Genomic DNA, 26,443 nt, shown 5'->3' on the forward strand with positions numbered 1-26,443 from the left:
CATCCAAACTACTCTTCCAAAGGCAAAAGGATGACTGAAACCAAAAGTTGTAAAAGACATGTTTGTGATAAAATTGAGGTAGAATGATGGCAAGGTGAGATTTGGGTAACAGTGTTGAGCTGGAACTGGAGCTGGATTCACTCCGGATCATCTGAGATGCTGAGCACTTCATAGTTAACAGTTTGAGAGGTCGATGTGTTCTTTTCCTGAGATTCTTACACACGATGCAACTGCAAGTGCCAACTTCTGTGAACAAGCAAAATTTTATTAAGCAAGCACGTTATAAGCTGTGGAGAAACCCTTAACACTCTTCGCAATGCTTGTAAAGCCATGTCAAGGGATCTCTCTGAACAAAAGAACAATTCTTCTTCCTTTATACAAAATCTTTACATCAGTCAATAATGCCCACAAGACAACCCTTAGTCACGTGGCACTCAAGACACAATGCAGTGACCACATTGTTTCCAGAAACAATGTAATATAAATCATCCATTAATGGTCAAATCTATTGTGAATCTTTTTTTTAAACTATAGGGAATAGTCAAAATTCCAACTGCAATGTTCTTATAGATTTTGAATAGGATGATAATGCAATTCTTTTACTCTGAGTAACTAAGAAATGACCATGCAAATGGCACGGGATGGGAATATAAATTTCTTACAATCTTTCTGTAAGTCAGAGGCATCCCATCCTAGCCTCAGGACATCCAATTTCTGCATGTCAACTGAGCATATTAACCCTTTAATATCACAAGGTGGTCACACCTAAGGTGCAGGCAGAGAGTAGTTGGGTGACCACCAGGAAAGGCAAAGGTAGTAGGCAGAGAGTGCAGGAATCCCCTGTGGCTATTCCCCTCAAACAAGTATATCATTTTGGATACCACTGTGAGGAATGACCGTTCAGGGGAAAGCAGCAGTAGTCAGGTCAGTGGTGTTACGATTGACTCTGGGGCACAGTGGAAATGGGTAAAGGTAAATAGGACCTTTAGTGATAGGAAACTCGATAGTTAAGGGGATAGAGAGGAGATTCTGTTGTCATAAACTGGAATCCAGGATGGTGTGTTGCCTCTTGGGAGCCAGGATCCAGGATTTCTCAGAATGGCTGCAGAGTGTTCTCAAGGGGGAGGGTGAGCAGCCGGAAGTCATTGTGCATGTTGGCACAAATGAAATAGGTAGAACTAAGGAGGAGGTCCTGTGGAATGATTTATAGAGATATGAAAAATCTTTTTTTAAAAAGAAACAGGACCTCGTTGATGGTAATCTCTGGATTACTTTTAGTGCCATGTGCTAGTGAGGATAAGAATGGCAGATGAATGCATGGCTAAAGAATTGGTGAGGGGCCAGGGATTTAGATTTTTAGATCATTGGGATCTTTTCTGGGGCAGAGATAACCAGTTCAAGAGGGACGAGTTCCATCACACCTGGAGGGGGTCCAATATCTTGGCGGCCAGGATTGTTAGTGCTTCAAAGGAGGGGAGGGTTTAAACCAGATTGGCAGAAGCAGGCATCCTCAACAAGAGGGAGGTAAATGCGAGTCTGGAAGGAGATACAATAATCAGAATTTGTAAAGTGTAGAGACTGGTCAGGTTGGAAAATGACAGAGGACAAGGAATGCCTGTTGGATTAAATTGCAACTATTTCAGTGCAAGAGGGTGACAGGTAAGGCACTCCGGGTGTGATAGGTATGTGGGACTGGGATATTATAGCTGTTACAGAAACTTGGCTAAAGGAGGGACAGGACTGGCAGCTCAATGTATCAGGGTACAGATGCTTTAGGCAGGATAGAGGTGGTGGAAAGAAGGGAAGGGGAGTTGCATTTTTGATTAAGGTGAATATCATAGCAGTAATCAGAGGTGAAAAAACTGAGGAATAATCCAGTGAGGTGTTGTGGATGGAGCTAAGAAATAAGGGGATAGTGATATTATTGGGGTTGTACTATAGGCTCTCAAATAGGCAACAGGAATTAAAGGAACAAATATTCAGGGAGACATATGGGAGCAATAGGGTTGACACAGTAAGGGATTTTAATTTTCTTAACATAGACTGAGCCTGCCAGAGTATTGAGGGCTTAGATGGGGTGGAATTTGTTAAATGTGTTCAGGAAAGTTTCTTCAAGCAGTATATAGAGGGTCCTATTTGGGAAGGGGCAAAACTCGACCTACTATTGGGAAATAGGGTAGGACAGGTAACGGAGGAGACAGTGGGGGAGCACTTTGGGACCAGTGACCAGAGTTCTATTAATTTTAAAATAGCTATGGCGAAAGACAAAAACTGGTCCACAGGTTCAAGTTCTGAATTGGGGCAAGGTGAATTTTTGTTTGAATTAGACATCAGGGGTTGATTGGAGTAGTTTCTTTGCAGGTAAAGGGACCTTTTGGCAAATGGGGGGAGGCCTTTTAAAAGTGAGATAGCTAGAGTTCAAGGTCTATATGTTCCTGTGAAAGTGAAAGGCAAAGTTGACGGGAATAGGGAACCTGGATGACAAGAGCTATTGAGGCTTTGACCAGGAAAAAGGAGAATGCATGGCTCCAGTACAGGTGGCTGGGATCAAGGGAGTCCCTGGAGATATACAGGTGTTTACTGAGGGTGAAAAGGGGGCATAAGATAGCCTTGGATGAGAAGATTAGGGAATCCAAAGAGATTCTTTAAATGTATTAAAGGAAAAAGAATAACAAGTGAGAGAATAGGATCTCTCCAGTACCAAGGTGGACATATATGTGTAGAATCACAGGAGATGGGCGAAGTCCTCAATAAATATTTCTCCTGTGTTTATCGTGGAGAAAGATATGAAGACTTGGGGAAGTCAGTGGTGATATCTTGAGTAAAAACAATAACTGCAGATGCTGGAAACCAAATACTGGATTAGTGGTGCTGGAAGAGCACAGCAGTTCAGGCAGCATCCAACGAACAGCGAAATCGACGTTTCGGGCAAAAGTCCTTCATCAGGAATAAAGGCAGTGAGCCTGAAGCGTGGGGATATCTTGGGGACAGTCCATAACACAGTAGAGGAGATGTTGAATGTATGAAGGTGGATACTGACCAGATATATCCTAGAACACTGCAAGAGGCTAGAAGAAATTGCAGGGGCCCAGGCTGACATTTTTCATGGGTGAGGTCCTGGAAGACTGGAGGGTAGCGAATGTTGTCCTTATTCAAGAAGGGCTGCAAACATAAACCTTGGAATTATAGACCAGTAAGCCTAATATTTGTAGTAGGTAAGTTACTTGAGAAAATTCTGAGAGGTAAGATATACATGCATTTGGAAAGAAAGGGTTTGATTAGGAATAGGAGAAAGTGAGGACTGCAGATGCTGGAGATCAGAGCTGAAAATGTGTTGCTGGAAAAGCGCAGCAGGTCAGGCAGCATCCAAGGAACAGGAGAATCGACGTTTCGGGCATCAGCCCTTCCTGATTCTCCTGTTCCTTGGATGCTGCCTGACCTGCTGCGCTTTTCCAGCAACACATTTTCAGCTTTGATTAGGAATAGTCAGCATGATTTTATGCATGGGAGATCATGCCTCACAAATTTGATAGAGATATATTTTGTTAAATATATTTATTAGCAATTTTTTAACTTTACGGGCATAAAAAATTATTGAAAATAAAATCAATAACAAATATCAGTGTAATAAAAAGAAAAAAAACACAAATTGCACTATAACTACTGTCTACTAACTACGAACCTACTCGATAATACAAAACAAACTCTAACACTGTGCAAAGCAATACTAATAAGAAATAGATCAAATCAAGAAATGCAAACAAGCTAAAAAAACCCACAAAATACTGAACAGCTATGCTCGGCGCAAAGCTCCCAAATAAAGGGACAGCAGCATTGTATATATACCCGTATTAACTCAGGAGACCCCCTCCAGGGCCCAGGCTTGACAATCCTAACCATCCTAGTTAAACAAATGCCCTAGTTAAGATAGCTGACAAATCTATATCCAAATAACTCCAGTAGGGCTGCCATGTCTTATAAAAACGGTCTGTTGTGTGGTGTACCATGTTTGTAAAAAAGTCCAAAGGAATGTGCTCCATAATTAATTTGTCATCCCAGGAAACCCGGCGGGATCTCAGACACCTAGTTCATCAGAATATTCTTCCATGCGCAGTATGCGAGAATATTAAATAGTGTCTTCCCATGCCTGTCTAAAGATGGTAAATTCAGTAGACCTAAGAGGGCAGATACCTGGTCTACTTTGACTTCAGTCCTCAAAACCCTCCCTATCTCTCCTGCCACACCGCTCCAATAAACATGGAGTCTGTGGCATGTCCAAAAGTAATGAGTAAGGATACTTACACTTATTTTACATTTGGGGTGCACTGAATCTGCCCCTTTAAACTTCGCCAGACGGTCTGGTGCCAGATGACCCCTGTGCAGAACTTTTAACTGCGTAGCGCATGTCCTATTATAAATTGAGATCTTTCGAGCATTCTCCCATGTTTCAGAGGAGATCTCCACTCTTGCTCTTGCTCCTAGACCTCTCATAATAGGTTAATATCCTGCCAGGCCCTGTCACCAAGAAGGCGATAGAGGGCACTAACCGAAAGGAATGCTTGTGGAACGTAGCAACAACCTCCCTTTATCGGGCTTATAGGGCTTAGTGAGAAGCGTAGTCATCTTCTGGATGAAATCCCTAATCTAAAAAAAAATGGAAACTATCTCTGCTAGGCAGCTCAGTTGCTCAAAAGACATCATAACCTCCCCCTCAAACAAGTCTCCCAAACTAGAAACTCCTCTTGCTGCCCATAGTTTGAACTCTGGGTCCATCATCCCTGGTCGGAACCCTGGCATGCCAGCTATAGGTGTAAGTGGCAAAGTCTTGCATAAGCAACCTTCATGCTAATGCATTGCCCTCCATGCCTTGACTGTACTAATAACAATGGGGTTCCGGCAGTGGTCCATAACTGTCCTCCTCTTATCCAAGAGTAACAGGTTAATAAGAGGGCACTTTGCCTGGAAGCCTCGATATCCAGCCGTATTGTGTTTGGATCACTACCTACCCAATCACAAACAAAGGACAGCAGGGAATTCAACTGATACCTCCTGATGTCTGGGAAATCAACTCTTCCTCATCCTTGAGGCAACTGCAATTTAGTAAGTTTGATGAGGGGCCATCCACGATGACCGACAAAGGAAACAAACCATCCCATAAGCTTCCACAGTGTTGACCTGGGAAACATTATAGGGAGCATACGCATGGGATAAAGCGAACGAGGAAGAACATTCATCTTAATGGGAGATATTTGGCCCAGCCGTGAAATTGGAAGAGCCTCCCATCTCTGAAGATCTCGCCTAACATTGTCGAGCAAGTGGGCAAAGTTAGTCAGAAATAACAGATCAAACTTGGGGGTAATAAAAATGCCTAGGTATCGGAACCCTGCCCGTGACCACTTAAAAGGGAACTTAGGGCCATCTTCAACTTCTGGCACATCCTTAAGGTTCCCCAAAGGCATAGCCTCTGATTTTGCAAAGTTAATCTTATATCCTGAAATAGCCCCAAATAAATTGATACATTGTATCAAATGGAGTACGGAGGTCATCAGGTTCAATTAAAAACAGAAGGACATCATCCGCATACAGTGTAATCTTGTGTACCCTCGATCCCACTTCCAGAGCGGTTATGTGGACGTTCTGACGAATGGCCTCTGCCAGCTGCTCTATCACCAACGTAAACAACGGTGAGAGGGGGGCAGCCTTGCCAACTACCCCTACCAATCCTAAAATTCCCAGACTTCACCCCTTGGTGATGTCTGCAGCCAGAGGATGGTGATATAAAACCTCCACCCACCGAGCAAAGACCCCACCCAACCGAAACTGTTCTTAGACATAAAAAAGATATGGCCATTCCACCCGGTCAAATGCTTTTTCTGCATCTAAGGAAATCACCAATCCCTGAATCGATCGTTGCTGACAAACTGGGACTATATTCAGCAGCCTTCTAAATTATTAGAGGACCTATGGCCCTTTATAAAGTCTGTCTGGTCCTCTTTAACAATATGGGGCAACACCTTTTCCAATCTCAGCGCCAGGATCTTGGACAGAATTTTGAAATCTGAATTTAATAGAGAGATGGGCTGTATGAGGCATAATCCTCAGGAACCTTCCCCTTCTTAAGGATTAAGGAAGCATTAGCTTCTCTCAAAGATGGTGGGAGGCTTTCATACATATAGGAACGATTGTACATCTCCAACATCGACCCTGACAGAATCCCTATAAACCCCTTATAAAACTCACCCTGGAGACCATCAGGACCAGGCGCTTTCCCACTCTGAAGTTGCCTAGCTGCCTCCTGTATTTCCTGAACTATCAAGGGGGCATTAAGGAGAGAGGCCTGTTCCAAGGTTACCCCATGGAAGTCCAGGTTCTTAAAAAAAGGTCTCCATTTTAGCCCTCCTGTCCTTGCATCCTTCAGACCGATACAATTCAGAGTAAAAGCTTCAAAAAGCCTCATTAATCTTTTTAGCATCATGTGTACGGACCCGGCACTGTCTCTGATTGCAGTAATGGATGAGGAGAAAGTGAGGACTGCAGATGCTGGAGATCAGAGCTGAAAATGTGTTGCTGGAAAAGTGCAGCAGGTCAGGCAGCATCCAAGGAGCAGGAGAATCGACGTTTCGGGCATGAGCCCTTCTTCAGGAATCTCGAAACGTCGATTCTCCTGCTCCTTGGATGCTGCCTGACCTGCTGCACTTTTCCAGCAACACACTTTCAGCTCTGCAGTAATGGATTGGGGAGCACGCTTTTTCCTAGGCAGGTACACTAAATACTTCCCTGGCCTATCCCCATTTTCGAACAGCCTTTGTCTAGCAAAAGCAAGTTCTTTCTTTGCTTTTTGTATCAGTATTGAATTCAAGGCAGCCCGGAGGTCAGTGATCCGCTGTAGCTTAGTCACCAAAGGCCATGCAAAATGTGATGCCTTGGCGGCTTTCAACCGCGTTTCAAGTAGAAGCTGCTGTTCCTCCTTTCATTTCCGGCTAGCTGAATAGGAAATGGCTAATCCCCTAGCAAAGGCCTCAGCAGTCTCCCATAGCATAGACGGACTACTAGCTGTGCCTGAGTTGATAGTCAAGAATTCCTGAAACTCCTTCAAAATGTATTCCACGAATTTGGAATCCTTAAGGAGAAAAGGGTCCAAACATCAGTGCCGCAAACCTAGCCCTTCACTCTTGGCCTTAACCTCCAAATATACTGCTGTGTGATCAGAGATAGCTATATTCCCAATTTTACAACCCATAATCGAATCCAGAAGGATCAAGGGAGCCAGAAAGAGACCTATCCTCTAGTGACATTTATGTGCGTTTGAAAAAAAAAGGTGAAGTCCCTGCCAGTAGGGTGAACACATCTCCAAATATCCACCCGCCCTGACTCCGCACATAAGTCCGCACCTGCTTAGCCTGTGAAGAAATAGTTAGGGGCCCACAAGATCCAAAAGACAATTAAAATCCCCCCCCCCCCCATAATAATGTGCCGTGTTCCACAAGCACTCAACTTAGAGAAAGCACGAATCAAAAATTTGAGGGGAAGTGCCGGAGGACAGTAGACATTTAAAATGCCACATTTCTCCCCATGTATCAGGGCTTTAAATATCACAAACTGTCCCTGCTCATTTTTCACCTGCTCTAATAATGTGAACGGAAGGTTTTTCTGAATAAGTACCGCAACTCCCCTACTTTTAGTAGTAAAGGATGAAAAGAATACCTGGTCATAACCCCCCACTCTTGTAATTTCAGGTGTTCCCCATCATCAAAATGGGTTTTCTGCAACAAAGCAATATCAACCCTTTCCCTCTTAAGGCTAGAAAGCACTTTTTTTTCCATTTAACAGGCGAGTGACTTCCCTTAATGTTCTAGGTGCACCATTTAATAAGACACTTAGCCATATCCCCTTTCAGAAACCCTTGAACCCCTTGGAGGGAGAATCCTGCTTACAAAGCGCCGAGCACAAATAAATAAAGATTCATAGAGTCGAAGAGTAGTTTTTTTTATATAAAGTTCTATCATAACTATAAGCAACTATTACTGCCAAAAACTATAAAGAAAACCAACTATAAAACCTTGAATGGAAGACTCTTCACCCCACTCCCTCCCCTCCCCTCCCCCCTCCCCCCTTTCCCCCTACCCCGGCCCATAGGGGGCACACCATCTACTCATCCCCTCCTTTACACTCCTTCAAACCCAGACTGTGCCCCAGCCTTAGGCCAGAAAAAAAACAAGCAGATGATCCCTAAATCAACAGAAAAAAGACAGTCAGGATGAGCAATTTGCCCATCCCTGGCTTCATGTCACCCCTACTTGTGACTAAAAGAGAAACAGAACAAACAAAAAGGGGAGACAATGAAGAACATCCACAAAATTTCCCATCAGAAAATCCAGTTATTAAAAAAAGAACAACTTATTCCAAGGTTTCTCCCCTTTCCAAGAAAGAAATGATTAGGGAGAAAGAAAGGAATAAAAAAAAAGGGAAAACATGGGGAATGAACGAAAAGAGAACAAACATTAACCGTATTCTTCAGGCCAATCTGTCTATTTTAAAGTATCTACAAAGTTTTTAGCTTTATCCGCTGAGTCAAATGTTAAAACTGAGTCCTTGTGGCTGAAACAAAGACTGCGGGGTACCTCATGGAGACTGGATACCCAGGTTCCTCAGCCTCTTTTTAACTTCATCGAAGGACTTCCTCTTTCAAATCAAAGCTGAAGAGAAATTCTGGAAAACATGATTTTTGACCCTTTGTACAGCAGTGCCTGCAGATCTTTTCCCAGGGATCTGGAAGCTTCTATCACCTTTTTGCTTGTCCTTATATGAGTGGAAGTGCACTAGGACCCGGTGGGGGCGCTGCACTAGCCCTGACCTGTGCACTGTAACTTGATTAGCCCTTTCAATTTGCAGCCTGTTGACTCTATGTGAAGGCCCACAAACTCTTTGGCAACCAGCTTTCAAAGAAGCTGACTGGTTGCTCACCTTCAGGGAGCCCGACAACTCGGAGATTTATTGAGGTCGTCGATTTGGTCTCACAAGGCTCGCAATTCTCGCTCCAGCACCTGGATTCGACTGCTTGAGGACTCCATCACAGTTTCCGAGGCCTTGGTTCGACCCTCTACCTCCTCCAGTCGCTCCCCAAGGCCCTGGATCTCCTGCTCATGCTTCTGCAGCATGGATGCAATAGGTTGGACCTGGGCACGAATCTCCCCACTGTTCTCTTCAATCGAGGCTGCAACTTTCAAGGTACGTCTCTCCATCGTTGCAGCCAATTCCTGAGAGTCTGTCAGGTCCCCGGGGTGTCCAGGAGAGGCTGCTGTTGCTGCTGTCTCTGGCTTGTTCTGGTGCTGCAGGGGAGTGTCCTCCCTGCTGCTGCTTGCTTACCCCTTTTCCTTTTGGCATCCTTCCCACTCCCAAATATTAACAAATGTGTTCTGTAAGGTTTTAAACTAATAATTTCACCACATAAGTTGGCCAGGGATGGCAAAAAACACCAGTATGCCTGGCTGTTAGGCAGAGCTGTCCCCAGCAGTTCTACAGAACCGCCACCATCTTGCTTAGTGTTCGAGATCTTTGAAGTGACCAGAAGGGTTGATGTGGCGGAACACTTTAACTCCCTCTCCCACTTTGCCAAGGACATGCAGGTCCTTGGCCTCCTCCATCACCAGACCATGGCAACACGACGCCCGGAGGAAGAGCGCCTCATCTTCTATCTAGGAACCCTCCAACCACAAGGGATGAATGCAGATTTCTCCAGTTTCCTCATTTTCCCCTCCCCCCAACTTATCTTAGTCCCAACCCTTGGACTCAGCACTGCCTTCTTGATCTGCAGTCTTCTTCCTGACCTCTCCACCCCACCCCCCCTGGCCTATCGCCCTCACCTTAACCTCCTTCCACCTATCGCATTTCCAATGCCCCTCCCCCCAAGTCACTCCTCCCTACCTTTTATCTTGGCCTACTTGGCACACCTTCCTCATTCCTGAAGAAGGGCTTATGCCTGCAATGTCGATTCTCCTGCTCCTTGGATGCTGCCTAACCTGCTGCGCTTTTCCAGCAACACATTTTTCAGCTCTGATCTCCAGCATCTGCAGTTCTCACTTTCTCCTTTAAACAATGTTATTCTGCTCTCCTGAATGGTCCCACTCTCAAATTTACTTCTGTTCTGTAATGAAGGGGGACAAAGGGCAGGTGATCAAGCTACTTACGAATGCAGGTTACTTATTCAAATATTATAATGAGGTTGTATGCCTTTATTTAATAGTCCATCTATTTTTAACTATAAGCTTTGGGGAGAATTTACAGATTAAATGAGATGAAACAAAATGTTTCTGAAATAAATATTTTCAAGACCATGAGATGCAGGAGCAGATGTAGGCCCTTTAGCCCATTGAGTTTGTTGTGCTATTCAATGAAATTGTGGCTAATCTGATAATCTTCAACTCCATTTTCCTGTCTTTGCCCATAATTCTTGATTCCATTCACTGATTAAGTGTATTCAAGGCTGAGAGAGATTTTTAATGATCCAGCTTCCAGTAAATAATTTTACAGATTCACTACCCGTGAGGGGAGAAATTCCTTCTCATCTCTCTCTTAAAATTGTGACTCCATCCTCCTGAAATGTTGCCCTCTAGTCCTACACTGTCCAATAAGGGAAACAATTTTCCTGCATCTACTCTATCAAGTCCCTTAAGAATGTGACATGTTTCAATAAGGTCACCTGTCACTCACCTTTAACTCATGTTAAACCTATTCAATTGCTCCTCAAGAGGCAGCCCCTCCATACTTGAAATCAAGCTAGTGCATTTTTTGACTGCCTCCAATGCCAATATATCTTTGCCTAGATAAGAGTACCAAGCCTTTTCACAGAATTCCAGGTCTTGTATAGTTTTAGCAACACCTCCATATTCCATTCTCTTTAAAGGCCAACATTCTATTTGCCTTCCCTATTAGAGTCATAGAGATATACAGCATGGAAACAGACCCTTCGGTCCAACCCGTCCATGCCGACCAGATATCCCAACCCAATCTAGTCCCACCTGCCGGCTCCAAACTCTTCCTATTCATATATCCATCCAAATGCCTCTTAAATGTTGCAATTGTACAAGCCTCCACTACATCTTCTGGCAGCTCATTCCATACACGTACCACCCTTTGCGTGAAAACGTTGCCCCTGAGGTCTCTTTTATATCTTTCCCCTCTCACCCTAAACCTATGCCCTCTAGTTCTGGACTCCCGGACCCCAGGGAAAAGACTTTGTCTATTTATCGTATCCATGCCCCTCATAATTTTGTAAACCGCTATCAGGTCACCCCTCAGCCTGTTCAGCCTCTCCCTGTAGCTCAGATCCTCCAACCCCGGCAACATCCTTGTAAATCTTTTCTGAACCCTTTCAAGTTTCACAACATCTTTCCGATAGGAAGGAGACCAGAATTGCATGCAATATTCCAACAGTGGCCTAACCAATGTCCTGTACAGCCGTATCATGACCTCCCAACTCTTGTACTCAATACTCTGACCAATAAAAGAAAGCATATTAAACGCCTTCTTCACTCTCCTACTTGCTGAACTTTGCTGGTTTTTGCGATACATGCATGGGGACTCCTAAATCCTTCTGTACTGTAGCTTTCTGCAGTCATTCTTCACTTAAATCTTTCAGGTCCTCTTTATGCACTTTGGCAGGATCTTACATTTTCCCCCAGTGTATTTTATCTGTCAAGCCTTTTCCCCACTTTGGTCTGTCTACAAACACCTGCAGCCTCTGTTTCGTCTTCACAATGTGTTGTCTTCCCACTTGTTTTGTCATCTACAAATTTGACGGTAAAGTTACTGTTATGGACCAGGCCAGGCGCCCTCTTATTTTAAAGACAGATGTGAAGTGGATATTCCAGGTGTGATGCACCTGGCCAAATCACTCGGCTTTAAGCAAAACAGAATTTATTTTAAAACTACAGTTGAAATGCAAACAAAAGAAAATAGCATTTAGAATAACTTAACTATTGGAAAAACTTAACTGACCCAATGTAGTAACTATTTCTAATTCGCAGTTTTAATACAGCAACAACCTACAAACACACCCCTTGATAAAAAGGCAAATTCAAGCACTTTCTTCCAGGCAGGGAACAACATCCAAAGAGATTTCTGAAAAAGGTCTGGGGAGTTCTTTACTGAAGCTTACAACTCCCCTGGACACTCTCATCTTGTGACTGCTACAGCTAAAACAAACTAGAAAAAACTTGAACTTGGAGAACTGGCCACTCCCCTTCCATTGTTAAACTAGCCTCTTCCTAGAGTCTTTGGCATCTCTGCCTTTACTACCTCTCTTGAGGGGGAAAAAAACAAGAAAAATAACTTTTAAAGTGACAGCATTGTTGCAGCAATATTCCTGCTCAGAGAATGCTTCCTTCAGGCTCAAGAACCAACTTGGTAGACACAGTTTGCAATCTCTCTCATTCACTCTTTTCTCACCCCCCTCCTACTTATTCATAGAGGTATACAGTATGGAAACAAGCCCTTTGCTCAACACATTCTTGCTGACTAGGTTTCCTAAACTGAACTAATTTTATTTGCCTGTGTTTGGACCATATCCCTTTAAACCTTTCCAATCCATGTACTTGACTAAATGTTTTCTAAATGTTGTAATTGTATCTGCCTCTACCACTTCCTCTGGTAGCTCGTTCCACGTATGCACCACCCACTGTGTGAAAAAGTTCCCTTCTGGTCCCTTTCAAATCTTTCCCCTCTCAACTTAAACCTATGCCCTCCAGTTTGGACTCCCCAAATCTGGCGAAAAGACCCTGGCTATTTACCTTATCCATGCCCCTCATGATTTTATAAATCTTTATGTCACCCCTCTATCTCTTACACTCCAGGGAAAAAAAAAATCTCTGTCTATCCAGCCTCTCTTTGCAGCTCAAACTTTCCAGTTTCAGTGCCATACTTGTCTATCTTTTTTGCTGCGATTTGCAGGACGACCAGAATTGTACACCGCACGCCACATATGGCCTTACCAATGTCCTCTACAGCTGTAGCATGACCCAGCTCCTGTACACAGTGCTCTGACCAATAAAGGCAAGCATGTCAAATGCCTTCACTGCCTTGTCTACTGTGGTACCACTTTCATGGAACTATGTACCTGCACCTTTAGGTCTCTCTATTTGACAGCACTCCCCAGGGCTCTACCATTAACTGTGTAAGTCTTGCCCTGTTTTGTCAACCCAAAATGCAAAACTTTACATTTATCGAAATTAAACTTTATCTGCCCTTCTTTGGCCCATCTAATAAAGATCTTGTACTCTAGCTAACCTTCTTCACTGTCCATGATATCACCAATTTTGGTGTCACACACAGTTACTAACCATGCCTCCTGTATTCTCGCCCAAATTGTTTATATAAATGACAAACAGCAGTGGACCCAACACTGATTCTTGTGACACGTCGCTGGACACAGAACTCTAGTCTGACAAACAATCCTCTAGCATCATCCACTGTCTTCTACCATCAAACCAACTTTATATCCATTAACTAGCTCTCCCTAGATCCTGAGATCTAATCTTACTAACCAGTCTATCGTGCAGTGCCTTGCTAAAGTCTATGTAGAAAATGTTTACTGCACTGTCCTTCACCTGCCTGTCTTGGTCACCTCTTCAAAAATCTCAAATTAGTGAGACACAATTTCCCACGCGTAAAACCACGCTGACTCTCTCCATTCGGTCCTTGTCTTTCCAAATGCATGTACATTCTATCTCTCCGTCTCCTCTCCAACAACTTACCACTGATGTTAGGCTCACCCACTTGTAATACTTTGGCTTTTCCTTGCAGCCTTTCTTAAATAATGGCACAATGTTGACCATCCTCCAGTCTTCTGGCATCTCACCTCACCTTACCCAAATCTCTCTGCTAGGGGCGTGCAATTTCTTCTCTTGCTTTCCACAATGTGCTGGGATACACTTGATCAGGTCCATGGGATTTAATTTACCTTAATGCATTTTAACACTTGCAGCACCTCCTCTTCTATAATGGGGACTCTTTTTCACTACTTACTTCTGAGTTGCCTAATTTCCTTGTCTTTTCCATGGTGAATACTGACAAGAAATATTTGTTTAGGATCTCACCCTCTCCTGTGTCTCCACACGTGGACAGCCACTATTCTCATCCTAGACACTCTTTTACTTTAATGCACTTGTTGAATCTCATTGGATTCTCTTTTCCTTATCTGTCAAAGCTATTTCATGGCCACTTTTTGACCTCCTGATTTCCCTCTTAAGTGTAGTCCTTTTCCTCTATTCTCCTCAAGGGAAGTACTTGATCTCAGCTGCCTATACCTAACATATGCCTCCATTTTCTTGATCAGAGCATTAATATCTCTAGTCATCCAGTGTTCCCTACTCTTACCTGCCTTGCCCTTCACATTAACAAGATTATGCTGGTCCTGAACTCTTGTTATCTTGCTTCTGAAAGCCTCCCACTTGTAAGGCATCCCTTTATTTGCGATCGTCCTCCAATCAACATTTAAAAGTTCCTGTCTAATACCATCAAAGTTGATCTTGCTTCATACTTGTTCATAGTCTGGAGACCCTTTGGACAGGAAGTATAGCTGTTGGTCCAGTGCACTACTGTAATGTGATTGTGCAGAAATTAACTGCTGATGTTTGGGAAACCCAATCTTCCAGGTGTCCTGAGGCCTCACCAGGACTTACTTTCCTTTTGTAGAACCATCATTCAGGTTAAATGAAAAAATTAGTAGCTGTGGAAATTAATAGGCTTTTCACTGTGAATGTAATAATGGCAAGAGAGTTGGAAAATCTACTGACTTTTGGAATGAGAGGTACTTCTGCCCTTGTCCAAAACTTGCTGGACTTGAGAAGTCATTGAAGTCCCATCTTGGTACAGGAGATACATTTGTTTTCTTTTGCACAATTCCACTTGAGTGATTTGGGAAGATGAAACTTTTGAACCAATAATACACTTCATGTACATAACTATTTCAGTGTATGTTTCAATTTATGCACATTTGCATTCTTTCATATTTTACACACTATCAGTAACATTAAGACTTTCCCTGTTTTAAGGATTTAATTTGTATTTGCTGAAAGTTTGTTTATTAAAAGTTCATAGGACGAATGTGCAGTCTTTCAAAATTGCTTATTCGACAATGAAATGTTTATAGTCGGCCTGATTGTGAAGTTAAGCCTTGGCTTTTGAAGTAGTTTTAACCAAATTTGCTTGTTGGGCAAACTGACTAAATTAGTCATAAAGTTGGTTTTGCATCATTCCAGGTTTTGTTCTCCATTGAAGTAAATATCGAAGGTACTGTGGATGAAGGAGCAGCACTCCAGAAGTTAGTACTTCTAAATAAACCAGTTGGATTGCAACCTCGTGATTTTTAACTCTGTACACACCAACACCTCCAAATCATGATTGTGGAATTAAGGTGTTATCGTCAATAACCCACAATATATATGATCAATGTTTTGACCACCAATGGGTTTGCAGACATTGAAGTTGCCCAGCCTTCAGCAATCTGGCTATAAAGAATTAAAATTCAGATTCCACTGAAATTTTGAGGTAAAGAGTAAATGCAAAACTAAATCATAGAGAAAAGGTTGAGGTGATGTTTGATTGCATGCATCTGCAGTATAAAGCATAATAGATGCTACATCTTTTAAGTCTTGCTTCTAACTTGAATCTTCCAGATATATCAAAATGTCAGATAAAAGTGATTTAAAAGCCGAACTGGAGCGTAAAAAACAAAGACTGGCTCAGATACGAGAAGAGAAAAAAAGAAAAGAAGAAGAAAGAAAAAAGAAAGAGGTCAGTGAACTAAGAAAAATGGTTGATTGCTTCATATGAGCAGTTAGGTGGTAAAAATTAATTCAAAGATTTAATTTATTGACCTGTTGAGAGATGTTATTGTGTAGGTTTGAGGGCATACCTGGACCCAGGTCTTCTGGTCCAGAGGTAGGGATGTTAACGTTGCAACACAAAAACACTCTTATGGTAAACAGAGGAACCTGGATTATCCGAAGGACACGGGTGGGGAATATTTTGTTTGGTTAATGAAATGCCAGATAACATGTTAGCCAAGCATTGGGACCTTGTGATCTTGTTCTGACAATCCAAAGTTTGGTTAAATAAATGCTGGATGATCAAGGTTTCTCTGCAGTTGTTCTTAAACCAGTTCAGAAGATTGGAAATTCTCCAGCTGTTGAACTTCATCAGCCTTGCCATCTTTGGCCTTTGTCTCCCTAGTTTTCTCCCAACCTTGGAACCAAAGGTTATTGCTCGTCTACACACTGCCTCTATTCGTGCTGATCCAGGGCTACGGATTCATCTTCACTATGATGATTAATTTTGTTAAGAGATTTTCTGGGAAAATTTAAGAACAGCTGTTAGTTATTTTCCAATCGAACAAACTAAGTCAGCATCTAGGAATAAGACAGTGATATTTGTAGATCTCTGTATATTTGCTCCATGAAATTTTGAACAATATGAATACCTGCTGCATAATAATTCAATTTGTGTGGCAAGTTAGTACAGACAATTTAAATGAGGAAATTTGCTTTGTATTTCTGCAGAAAAAATAAAGCATGAAGGAAAATCTGTAATTTGCCCCATCAAGTCCTGGACATAACTCCTTCTAAATATTTCACTTAAGGCTTTTTTTTTACATCAATGAATGTTGCAGTTATGGGCATTGTGGAACTACTTGAACATCAGTCTTGAATAAATAGTGTCATAATATTTATTTAAAGCCTCATATTTACCTTTTTTTTTATATCATCCTTTGTAGAATATGGAATTGATTCCACCTTGAAGAAAACCAAAATATTTTCTATCCAGTGCTAAGTTAATAATGTTCCTTGTTGGTCTTTCAGGCTGAAATGCAACAGAAGAAAGAGCCACCTCCTGAGGACTCTGACCTTGATCGCAAGCGAAGGGAGACTGAAGCATTGCTACAGAGCATTGGCATCGCCCCAGAGCCAGCACTAGGTAAGGTGTCTAGTCACTGTTGTACAGGAGGTGCTCATGTTAAATCTGGCATTTATGTTGTGTCCAATCCAATGCTTTAGGATTATGCAAATGATTTTGAAAATTAAGAGGAGTAATAAGTCTAAAGTAATGGTGCGTCAGTGGATGAAGGAAAAGAAATGCCAAATGAGGCTTATGTAAATGTTCTCCTTGAATATCTTACCTTCAGATCAGTGAAAATTTTGAGTTTATCATTTTTAGTCTGCTTTACAATCAATTGAAAACATGCACATGTTCATCTAGCCATTTTTATACGAGCAGGTTATGTTGACTCACTTGGCTTATATTACAACATAGAACAAAGATCAGTACAGCATGGGAACAGCCCCTTCAGCCCATGATGTTGTGTCAAGCATGATGCTAAATTAAACTAGTTCCTTATGCCTGCCCATGTCCATATCTCTCCAAACCTTACATATTCATGTGCATATCTTAAAAACTCCTTAAATACACCTGCCATATCTGCCTCTGCCACCACTATTCCTGGCAGTGCATTCCAGACACCTACCACTGTTTATAAAAACCTTGCCCCTCTCATCTCCTTTGAACTCTTCCTCTTCACCTCCCCCCGCCCCCCCCCCCCCCCCCCCCCCCCCCGCCTCCCCCACTTACCTTAAATGCGTGGCCCCTAGTATTAAAAATTTCAACTATGGGGGACAAAGATTCTGATTGGTTTATTGATTTGATTCTATTGGCTTGATTACTTCAGTGTATTTGACTAGAAACAACTTCCTTGACATGCACGTACTCCACACTTCCCCAACATGCTCCATAGATTGGGTAAATTAAATATAAAACTTTGAAACAAGGAAGAAGGTGAAATAAGAATTAAAGTACATGCCTTTGGCATGCTGTTGGGCGAATGTACTTATAAGTACATGTATAGAACTGTTCCTAGCAGTTGTGATTTCTCACTTCATACTTCAATGGATAGTGATTGGAATTTAGTGAAGATAACGAGAGCTTTGCTGATTAGCTGGTTAGATGTAGAAATTAAGCGAGAAATATTAAAATTGGAAAACTGCAGAAAACTTGGCCCTGAACAGCAAAGCAATTTGAGAAAAGATAAAAGATAAAAGAAAAAAGAAAAATAAGTCCAAAATTTTTTTTAAAATATAGGGAGCAATGTTTTTTAAAAGGGAAAAATGGGAGAGCTAATCGATATTTTTTAATCTTAAGCCTTTTTTATGAAGTTAAAATTTATCAATCTAGATTAATGGAAAGAGAATAGACAACAAGGACTGGACTGAATTACCATGCTCTTGGAACAAAACTGACTCATTTGTAGCTCTACTCATTCTTGAATGATTAAAACAGCAAAACTGTTGATAACAAATCAACTTCCAGTTTTTAATTCTGAAACAAACTATTACTGATTATGGAATCAAGAAAAACAAATAAAAACAAGGTATTGCAAATACTCAACACATTAGGCAGCATTTATGGAGGGAGGAAAGAAGTTGACTTTTCAGGTCCAGAAAAGACCATCAGAATACTTTAATGTTTTCTTGGCTAGTAATGAATATGAGCAGGAAACCTGTTCTCCAGCCTCTGCCATTGCCATCCTGAGCCAGAATCCAGCAAGAGGCTAAGTGAACATGTTACATAATGTTGGCATGTTGTTGCTTTTGTTCCTGCACCTTTTTTTTTGTTTTAACAATACGGCTGCTGATCACACAAATTCAGTCTCATCTACTCGTACTTATGGCACCATTATGGTGAGGTACAATATGTTTTGTGCCTGTTCATAAACCAGATTTTTGTCTTGTTAATCTGCTTTTGGCTTTTACATTTAATTAATGACACTAACTAGCCTTTAGATAGGAATTGTGGAGAGAAATATATATACTATTCCTCAGAATTTACAATGCGTTTAGACTAGATTAGATTAGATTCCCTACAGTATGGAAATCATGCTTTTACTTTGTATTTGGCCAGTACATGTCTCAACACACATTTGGAACAGAAATTCTATATTGAACTATATGAGATTTGTAAGTTCTATGGGTCATAATTGAAACTCCAATACCAATCATAATTCATTCATTCGAGACTTTAACTAATAAGGCAATTGGTGACAGTCTAGTGCAGTAACTCAAGAAACCTTTTATTAAGTTATAAATAATATCTATTGAAGCAGGGCAGTGACTTAACAAGAGTACTACAACTGTTGATTTTCATTCATAGAGTGCAGATTAACACTGAATCTGTGATCTCTCTCCAACATCTCAAGGGCCTTCTGCTTCCAACTGGATAGCAGGATAACTTCACATTTAAATTTCTTGTGTGCTAGTCGCAAATTACATCATGACCAGTTACACTATTACAGTCTGATTGGCCAAGTTTAGGTAAGGCTTAATGCTAATTGGTTTAAGGGAAGCATGATCAATCTTTTCATTAGGGACGTTGATGTCACGTCCCATTATCTCCTGATGACTGGTTACTTATGTTTTCAATAATCATCAGCCCTTCACTTTTCACTTTGGTTTGTTTGGAGTCATTTTATGACCTGTTGCTCAGATAATAGGATGGTTTATACCTTCTATACCTGTTTTACGGAAAAGGGAGGCATTAGTTTTAAAAAAAGAAGCATATACAGTCAGGACACAATGATATTCTTGAGCTCATTTCTCAATTCTAGCTTAATTGACAAAGTTCCCAGTAAATATGACATGACTGACCATGTGGTTTTCCTTCGAGTGCTTGTTCACTGATGTTTGTTTTTGTTTGTGCTGTGTTTGCTTAGCAGAAGATTTTTGCCTTTTAAAAAGTGTACAAAGTTGAGATAAACTTAACAATACATAAAATCTGGTATAGATGATCACAGTTCCAATCTAACCTAATATTTAATTATTATTCCATCATGACCATGCAATTACAAACTTCACAAAATTAACACCATTACAAAGGTTACATTTAGTTAAAAGATTATGATTAGTCTTCTAGAATCACTTTGCTTCTAAAGCAAATTAAAACAACACCAGCATAGAAGCATAGCTGTGACAATGCATTCTTGATGAGGGCAAATGATTTGGGATTGTAACAACTCTGCTTTCTTTGGCTTTGACTATTGCAAATTCTCAGTCGTGAATTGGGAAGAAGCTAAATCGTGGTCTCCTTTGTGCTTTCACTAATGTTTTAAAAATACAGCTGCATAATCTTCACAACCCCAAGGCACTTTTCTGTCAAGTGAAGCTAAGCAGAGTCTTGTTAAAGTACCAATATCTGCATTAGTTACTGTTAAAGGACAATAATATTAAATAAAAAGTATACTAATTGATTCATTGTGATTACGACTAAACTAAGTCAATCACAAAATGTTAGTTTCTCTGTTATACAAATTTGACAGATCTCTTAAAAGAGGATTTATAAAATTAAACCAGAAGTGTTAACATTCTTAGAAAAATCAATATAGCAACAATAATGCAGGCCTTTTTTAAAAAAAATTATGAAATTTGCTTTCAAATTGTTTAAAAAGCCACTATGATAAGGCAAGTGTGTGCGTGTAGTTTTTTTTATCTATTTGCTCAAAATCAGATAATGTGTTTTCTTACTTGAGGTCAAACTTGTATCCACATTTTGCAGTTGGAGTCCAGAATGTCTTCAAGAGTATTGTTAAACCTATGTGACAGTCATCTGTATTTTATTTCAACCTCAGTTTTAGTTGAAATCACCTGTAACCAAAATATACACTGATGTTAGTATTTAGTTAGAATGGATAATTAGATGTCTGAAGAAATTGTTTTATTGATTGATCTATCTTTCAACTTTACTGAATTCATTGATAGTATATTTTGATTATCAGTTCATACCTATTTTCCCACCTTAAGTATTGTGATGTATGTTTTATGTTAAGTTCAGCTTTGTACTGATGTTTCTTCAAAATACATTTGATTTAAAACCATTGTTTTTCATACGTATGATTCTTTTTTGTTTTTGATTTTTTGCAAATATTCAAAGATGAATTTTAAACATATGGTTGTGCTTTTCTTACAGGGTTTCAGCTGAAACTTAGAAACTCTGTTCACAAAAATGTGACACTTAATCAAAAGCTGTTTTTTTTAAAAGAAAAATGAAGTACAGTAATATTTTAAATTATAGAGTTATGCAGCACAAAATGAGGCCACTTAGCTATTTGTACCTGAGCTGTTTTTTTTAAACAGAGCTATCATTAGCTTTCTTATGTTCATCTTACTCCCTTTAAATTTAAATGCAAGCAAAATACTTCAATGTTAGAAATCTGAAATAAGAACAGAGTGCTGGAGAAACTCAGCAGGTCTGATAGCATCAGTAGAAAGAGACACAGTTAACATTTTGAGCCCAATATGGCTCCTGTTTGGAACCTTTAGATTTAGTTTAATTGATAAGTTTTTTTTATTTCAAAAATTGAAAATCTACATCAAAACTGCTTTTTCACAATTTCAATAAGATAAATTGGAATAAAATTGATGTGGAGGTGCTGGTGTTGGTTGAGGGTGGACAAAGTTTAAAAGATCATGACTCCAGATACAGTCCAACAGATTTATTTGGAAGCACTAACTTTCAGAGTGTTGTTCCTTCAGGTTGCTTTGGAACATGATCATAAGACACAGAATTTGTAGCAAAAGATTACAGTGTCATGCAAGTGAAATGATATATTGAACAAACCTAGATTTCTGTTAAGTCTAAGTTAGTTCAATATATCATTTCAGTTGCGTGACACTGTAATCTTTTGCTATAAATTATGTGCCTTATGATCCTCTTCCAAAGCTACCTGATGAAGGAGCAGCACTCTGAAAGCTAGTATTTCCAAAGAAACCATTGGACTGTAACCTGATGGTGAGATTTTTAATTTTAGAATAAAATTGAGCATTTTTTGAAATTGTAATGTCAAACTTTGTTTCCATATCTTTTAACTGTGTGCAAACAATATATATGTTTGAATATATACTTGTTAGTCCATTTTTAATCTATTATTTTGCATTAATTGTAGCTTCTATGAAGGAAATTGTTGACCATGAGAATTTGAAAACCTTTATATTGTCAAATTTAAATGAACGTCAACATCAGAAATGTTAATTGTTTAAATAATTTTAAAGCAGTCATTTTTCAATGATTCTGAGGAGCCAGATGTTTCTGAATATTACCTTGTATTTAAAGTTTATTTTTCTTTTGGAAAATTTCTAATCCATGTGTGTTATTGACAATTTGGTGTAACTTCAGTTGTTGGCCTGCTTATTGACATTGACCTCTGAAAGTATTGTGATAAGTAACATATCACTTTTTACAATATTTGTTTCAGATTATTTGACATTCTAATTTTATTATGACAGCTGAAACCCTGCTGCATTTTAATAATTGTAATATGTACATTCCAAACATATTTTGAGTGATTATTTTTACAAAAAAATTAAATGTCAATTTTATTTCCCTTTTTTTTCCTTTTGGCTTTTACCATTTCAATTCCATTTTCTGCCATGTACCCTACTTATTTAAACCTTTTTTGTTACGTTTTTTGACTGATGTTGCTCACCATCAGTGCAACCACTGCAATTAGTAACATGGGATGCCTGTTATTTTCATTATTTAGTCCCAACCCCCATGTCTCCCTCCTCGAAATCAGTGAGTACACCCAGTGAAGCTGGTAGCCAGGACTCAGTGGATGGTGGACATGGCGGAAGGTAATCACTTTATTTTTGTAACGTCATGATTTAGCAAGTACAATTTAAAACTTCTTTAGTGTTATTTTGACAAGATGCCATTAAAAATATTGCTTGCATTGTTGATGTGTTGGGCAAATAATTCATTTAACACCAAAGGAGAACAAAATTGAAGCAATAATTCTGACATTTGGGAGTTGGTTAGCTCATTTGGCTGGACAGCTGGTTTGCAATGCAGAGTCACACTAATAGTGAGTTCAATTCCCAAACTGCCTGAGGTCACCATGCAAGACCTTCCTTCTCAATCCCTGAGGTGTGGTGACCCTTAAATTAATCCGCTGTCAGTCATGTCTCTCGAATAGAGAGTAGCTTCTGCTCTTGCAGGATTATGGTAACTTCAGTACTTACTTTTTGGCAGTAGTTTTTAAAAATCTGACAATGGAATGTGGGCATTGTTCGCTACACCAGTATTTATTTCTCATCCCTATTTGCCCGAAGAGCAGTTGAGAGTCAATTACATTACTGTGGGACTGGAGTCATGTTTTGGTCAGACCAGATAAGGACAGCTGATCTCATTCTCTAAAGGATATTTGTGAACTAAATGGGTTTTTTACAATAATCAATATCGGGTACATGGTTGCCATTAGACCAGCTTCTCAATGAATGTAAATTTCACCATTTGTCATGGTGGGAATTGAACCCATGTCCTCAGGGAACTTACCTGAGATTCTGGATTACAAGTTCAGTGACAAACTATTGCCTTCCCATTGTAATAATTGAACATCATTTTAATTGTTTTTTAAAGCATTAATGCTTGAAGAGGCAAATGTAATTGGGTGAGGAAGTTATGGAGATGCTTCATTTACACATTGCAAGTACTTGGGGTGAACACAGAATGTTAATGGTTCGACATCCTAGAATGATATTGTAATACTCATTAATGAAAGCACTGCAGTTCTTGGAAATATAAAGCAATAATGTAAAATGCTAAGTCCATTATCCTTATATATAAGTAACTCTTTTGTGGAAAATGCACAAAAAAATGAGTTTTAATAAAGTTTATTATGGTAAAAACAATGACTGCAGATGCTGGAAACCAGAGTCTAGATTAGAGTGGTGCTGGAAAAGCACAGCAGTTCAGGCAGCATCCGAGGAGCAGTAAAATTGATGTTTTGGGCAAAAGCCCTTCATCAGGAATACAGGCAGAGAGCCTGAAGGGTGGAGAGATAAATGAGAGGAGGGTGGGAGTGGGGAGAAAGTAGCATAGAGTACAATAGGTGAGTGGGGGAGGGGATGAAGGTGATCCGTCAGGGGGGAGGGTGGAGTGGGTAGGTGGAAAAGAAGATAGGCAGGTAGGACAAGTCATGGGGACAGTGCTGAGCTGGAAGTTTGGAACTAGGGTGAGGTGGGGGAAGGGGAAATGAGGAAACTGGTGAAGTCCACATTGATGCCCTGGGCTTGGAGTGTTCCGAGGCGGAAGATGAGGCGTTCTTCCTCCAGGCGTCTGGTGAGGGAGGGGCGGTGAAGGAGGCCCAGGACCTCCATGTCCTCGGCAGAGTGGGAGGGGGAGTTGAAATGTTGGGTTATAGGGTGGTGTGGTTGATTGGTGTGAGTGTCCCAGAGATGTTCCCTAAAGCGCTCTGCTCGGAGGCGTCCAGTCTCCCCAACGTAGAGGTCATCGCATCGGGAGCAATGGATACAATAAATGATATTGGTGGATGTGCAGGTAAAACTTTGGATGTGGAAGGCTCCTTTAGGGCCTTGGATGGAGGTATGGGCGCAGGTTTTGCAATTCTTGTGGTGGCAGGGGAAGGTGCCAGGATGGGAGGGTGGGTTGTAGGGGGGCGTGGACCTGACCAGGTAGTCTCAGGGAACGGTCTTTGTAGAAGGCGGAAAGGGGTGGGGAGGGAAATATATCCCTGAAGGTGGGGTCCGTTTGGAGGTGGCGGAAATGTCAGTGGATGATTTGGTTTATGCGAATTATGCCAGACCTTATGCAAGGGGATTATTTTCATAGTGGTTAGCTATGTATTAAATGGCCCGAAGTTGCCATCATGAACATGTTGTCTTTGTACAGTTTGCTTCTCTGGAACAACTTGTTAGTGATAATGCTTTATATTGCAAGCATTCATGGACTATCTGAAGAGACTATCCTTATCTCCCAGCCACAAGTGCTTTGTCAGAAAACTTCATGCAGATAGTGAAACATTCCAAAAAGGCAACTTGGTAACCAGGATCATTCATCCAAAATACTGACCCAATTTTTGTTGTTACAACAACTGCAACCCACTTGACAACTACCATTGCCCGTGGTAAAGTGCCAGTTGTGCATGGCATTTGATTTGTTGAAACCACCCATGGCAAAAGACATTTTGACAGGAACCAACAGATATAAGTTTTCCCATGAGTATAAGGCCAGACAGTGCATTTTCCAACGATGTCAAAAAAGTGTTGGCACGCAGTTACATCAGTGGGAAGAAATGAGTACCATCCATCATTGTAGCACATATTGCACAAGAGACCATGTAATATGGAGAAGACATGTAGGTGAAGGCTTGGCAGACAGATCAAATGTGCCGGAAGATTGAAGATCCACAAATAACTGCCGGAATATTTCTTGGGTATACGTGTGGCAGAAGAGTAACTGGAATGTCTGAGGCAAACAGTATCTTAGTGGAGAATACCAGGACATTGTGTGAACCTCTGAACATTCAATCATCTTGTACACCTAAAACCCCAGGAGTTAAAGCCAACAATAAAAATAAATAGACTCTTGAGTTACGCTGACACCCACATAAGAATAGTGTCCACTGGAATTATTTATCCACTCGCTATTCTATATATTGTAAAATCATACAATCCCTACAATATGGAAGCAGGCTGTTTGGCCCATCAAGTCCAACCAGACCACACTCCTATCCTATTCCTATGATCCTGCATTCTCCATGGTTAATCTGCCCAGCCTGCACATCCCTGGGCAATATAGGCAATTAAGCCTGTCCAATCCATCTAAACCTGCACATCTTTACACTATGGGAGGAAACCAGAGCACCCAGTGGAAATCCATGCAGACATTGAGAGAATGTGCAAACTCCACACACAGTCTCCTGAGGCTGGAATTGAAGACGGGTCCCTGACACTGTGAGGCAGCGGTGCTAGCTATGTGCTGCCCCCAAGATAAGTTGTAAATATTGTGAACGTTTTGATTGGAGGAACCTCTGATGTAATGGGGTGGGATGTTATGTATCTGAAGAAGGGTTACTGGACCCAAAACATTAACTCTGATTTCTCTTCACAGATACAGGCAGATCTGCTGAGTTTTTCCAGCAATTTCTGTTTTTGTTTTTGTTGGGATGTTATGTACTTGGTCAGTTTGGAAGATTGAGAGTCTGATCATGTGTTGTAATGATCATCAGCCATTTTGAACGGGAAACCGCTAAGTCTGCTGTGTGCTATCTTAATAAAGCACTTCAGCCTCTTGGTCTTCCTTGAAACCTAATCAGCACCTTTGTCAAGTCTGCAAACAGGACTAAGCTCCCAGATGCCTTCCTTTTCAGTTCATTACCTTGGACTTGCTGACATCTCTGACCTCTGCCTGCCATAATGTTCCATTTAAGTTCTGATGTGAAGATGCCAGTGTTGAACTGGGGTGGGCGAAGTTAAAAATCTCACAACACCAGGTTATAGTTCCAAATAAACCTGTTGAACTATAACCTGGTGTTTTGTGATTTTTAATTTTGTCCACTAAAGTTCAACACAAGCTTGAGGAACAACACATTAGCTTCTGATTAAAG

At 40.7% G+C, this 26,443-nt stretch overlaps 1 protein-coding gene across 5 annotated transcripts in view; it reads left to right on the plus strand.

The window, feature by feature from the left end:
- Nucleotides 1-26,443, plus strand: part of LOC140480503 (cytoplasmic dynein 1 intermediate chain 1) — a 279,676-nt gene that overhangs the window by 43,288 nt on the left and 209,945 nt on the right. For 4 of the 5 annotated variants that reach the window (XM_072575444.1, XM_072575445.1, XM_072575446.1 and 1 more), the window contains exons 2-4: nt 15,675-15,792; nt 16,857-16,971; nt 22,529-22,670. In XM_072575444.1, coding sequence (XP_072431545.1) covers nt 15,685-15,792; nt 16,857-16,971; nt 22,529-22,670 — 365 coding nt within the window. In that variant the 5' untranslated portion in view covers nt 15,675-15,684. The remainder of the gene's footprint in view (nt 1-15,674; nt 15,793-16,856; nt 16,972-22,528; nt 22,671-26,443) is intronic. The other variant, XM_072575448.1, reaches the window with a different exon arrangement.

This window comes from Chiloscyllium punctatum, chromosome 8 (assembly GCF_047496795.1).
Source record: "Chiloscyllium punctatum isolate Juve2018m chromosome 8, sChiPun1.3, whole genome shotgun sequence".
Taxonomy (NCBI): Eukaryota; Metazoa; Chordata; class Chondrichthyes; order Orectolobiformes; family Hemiscylliidae; genus Chiloscyllium; species Chiloscyllium punctatum.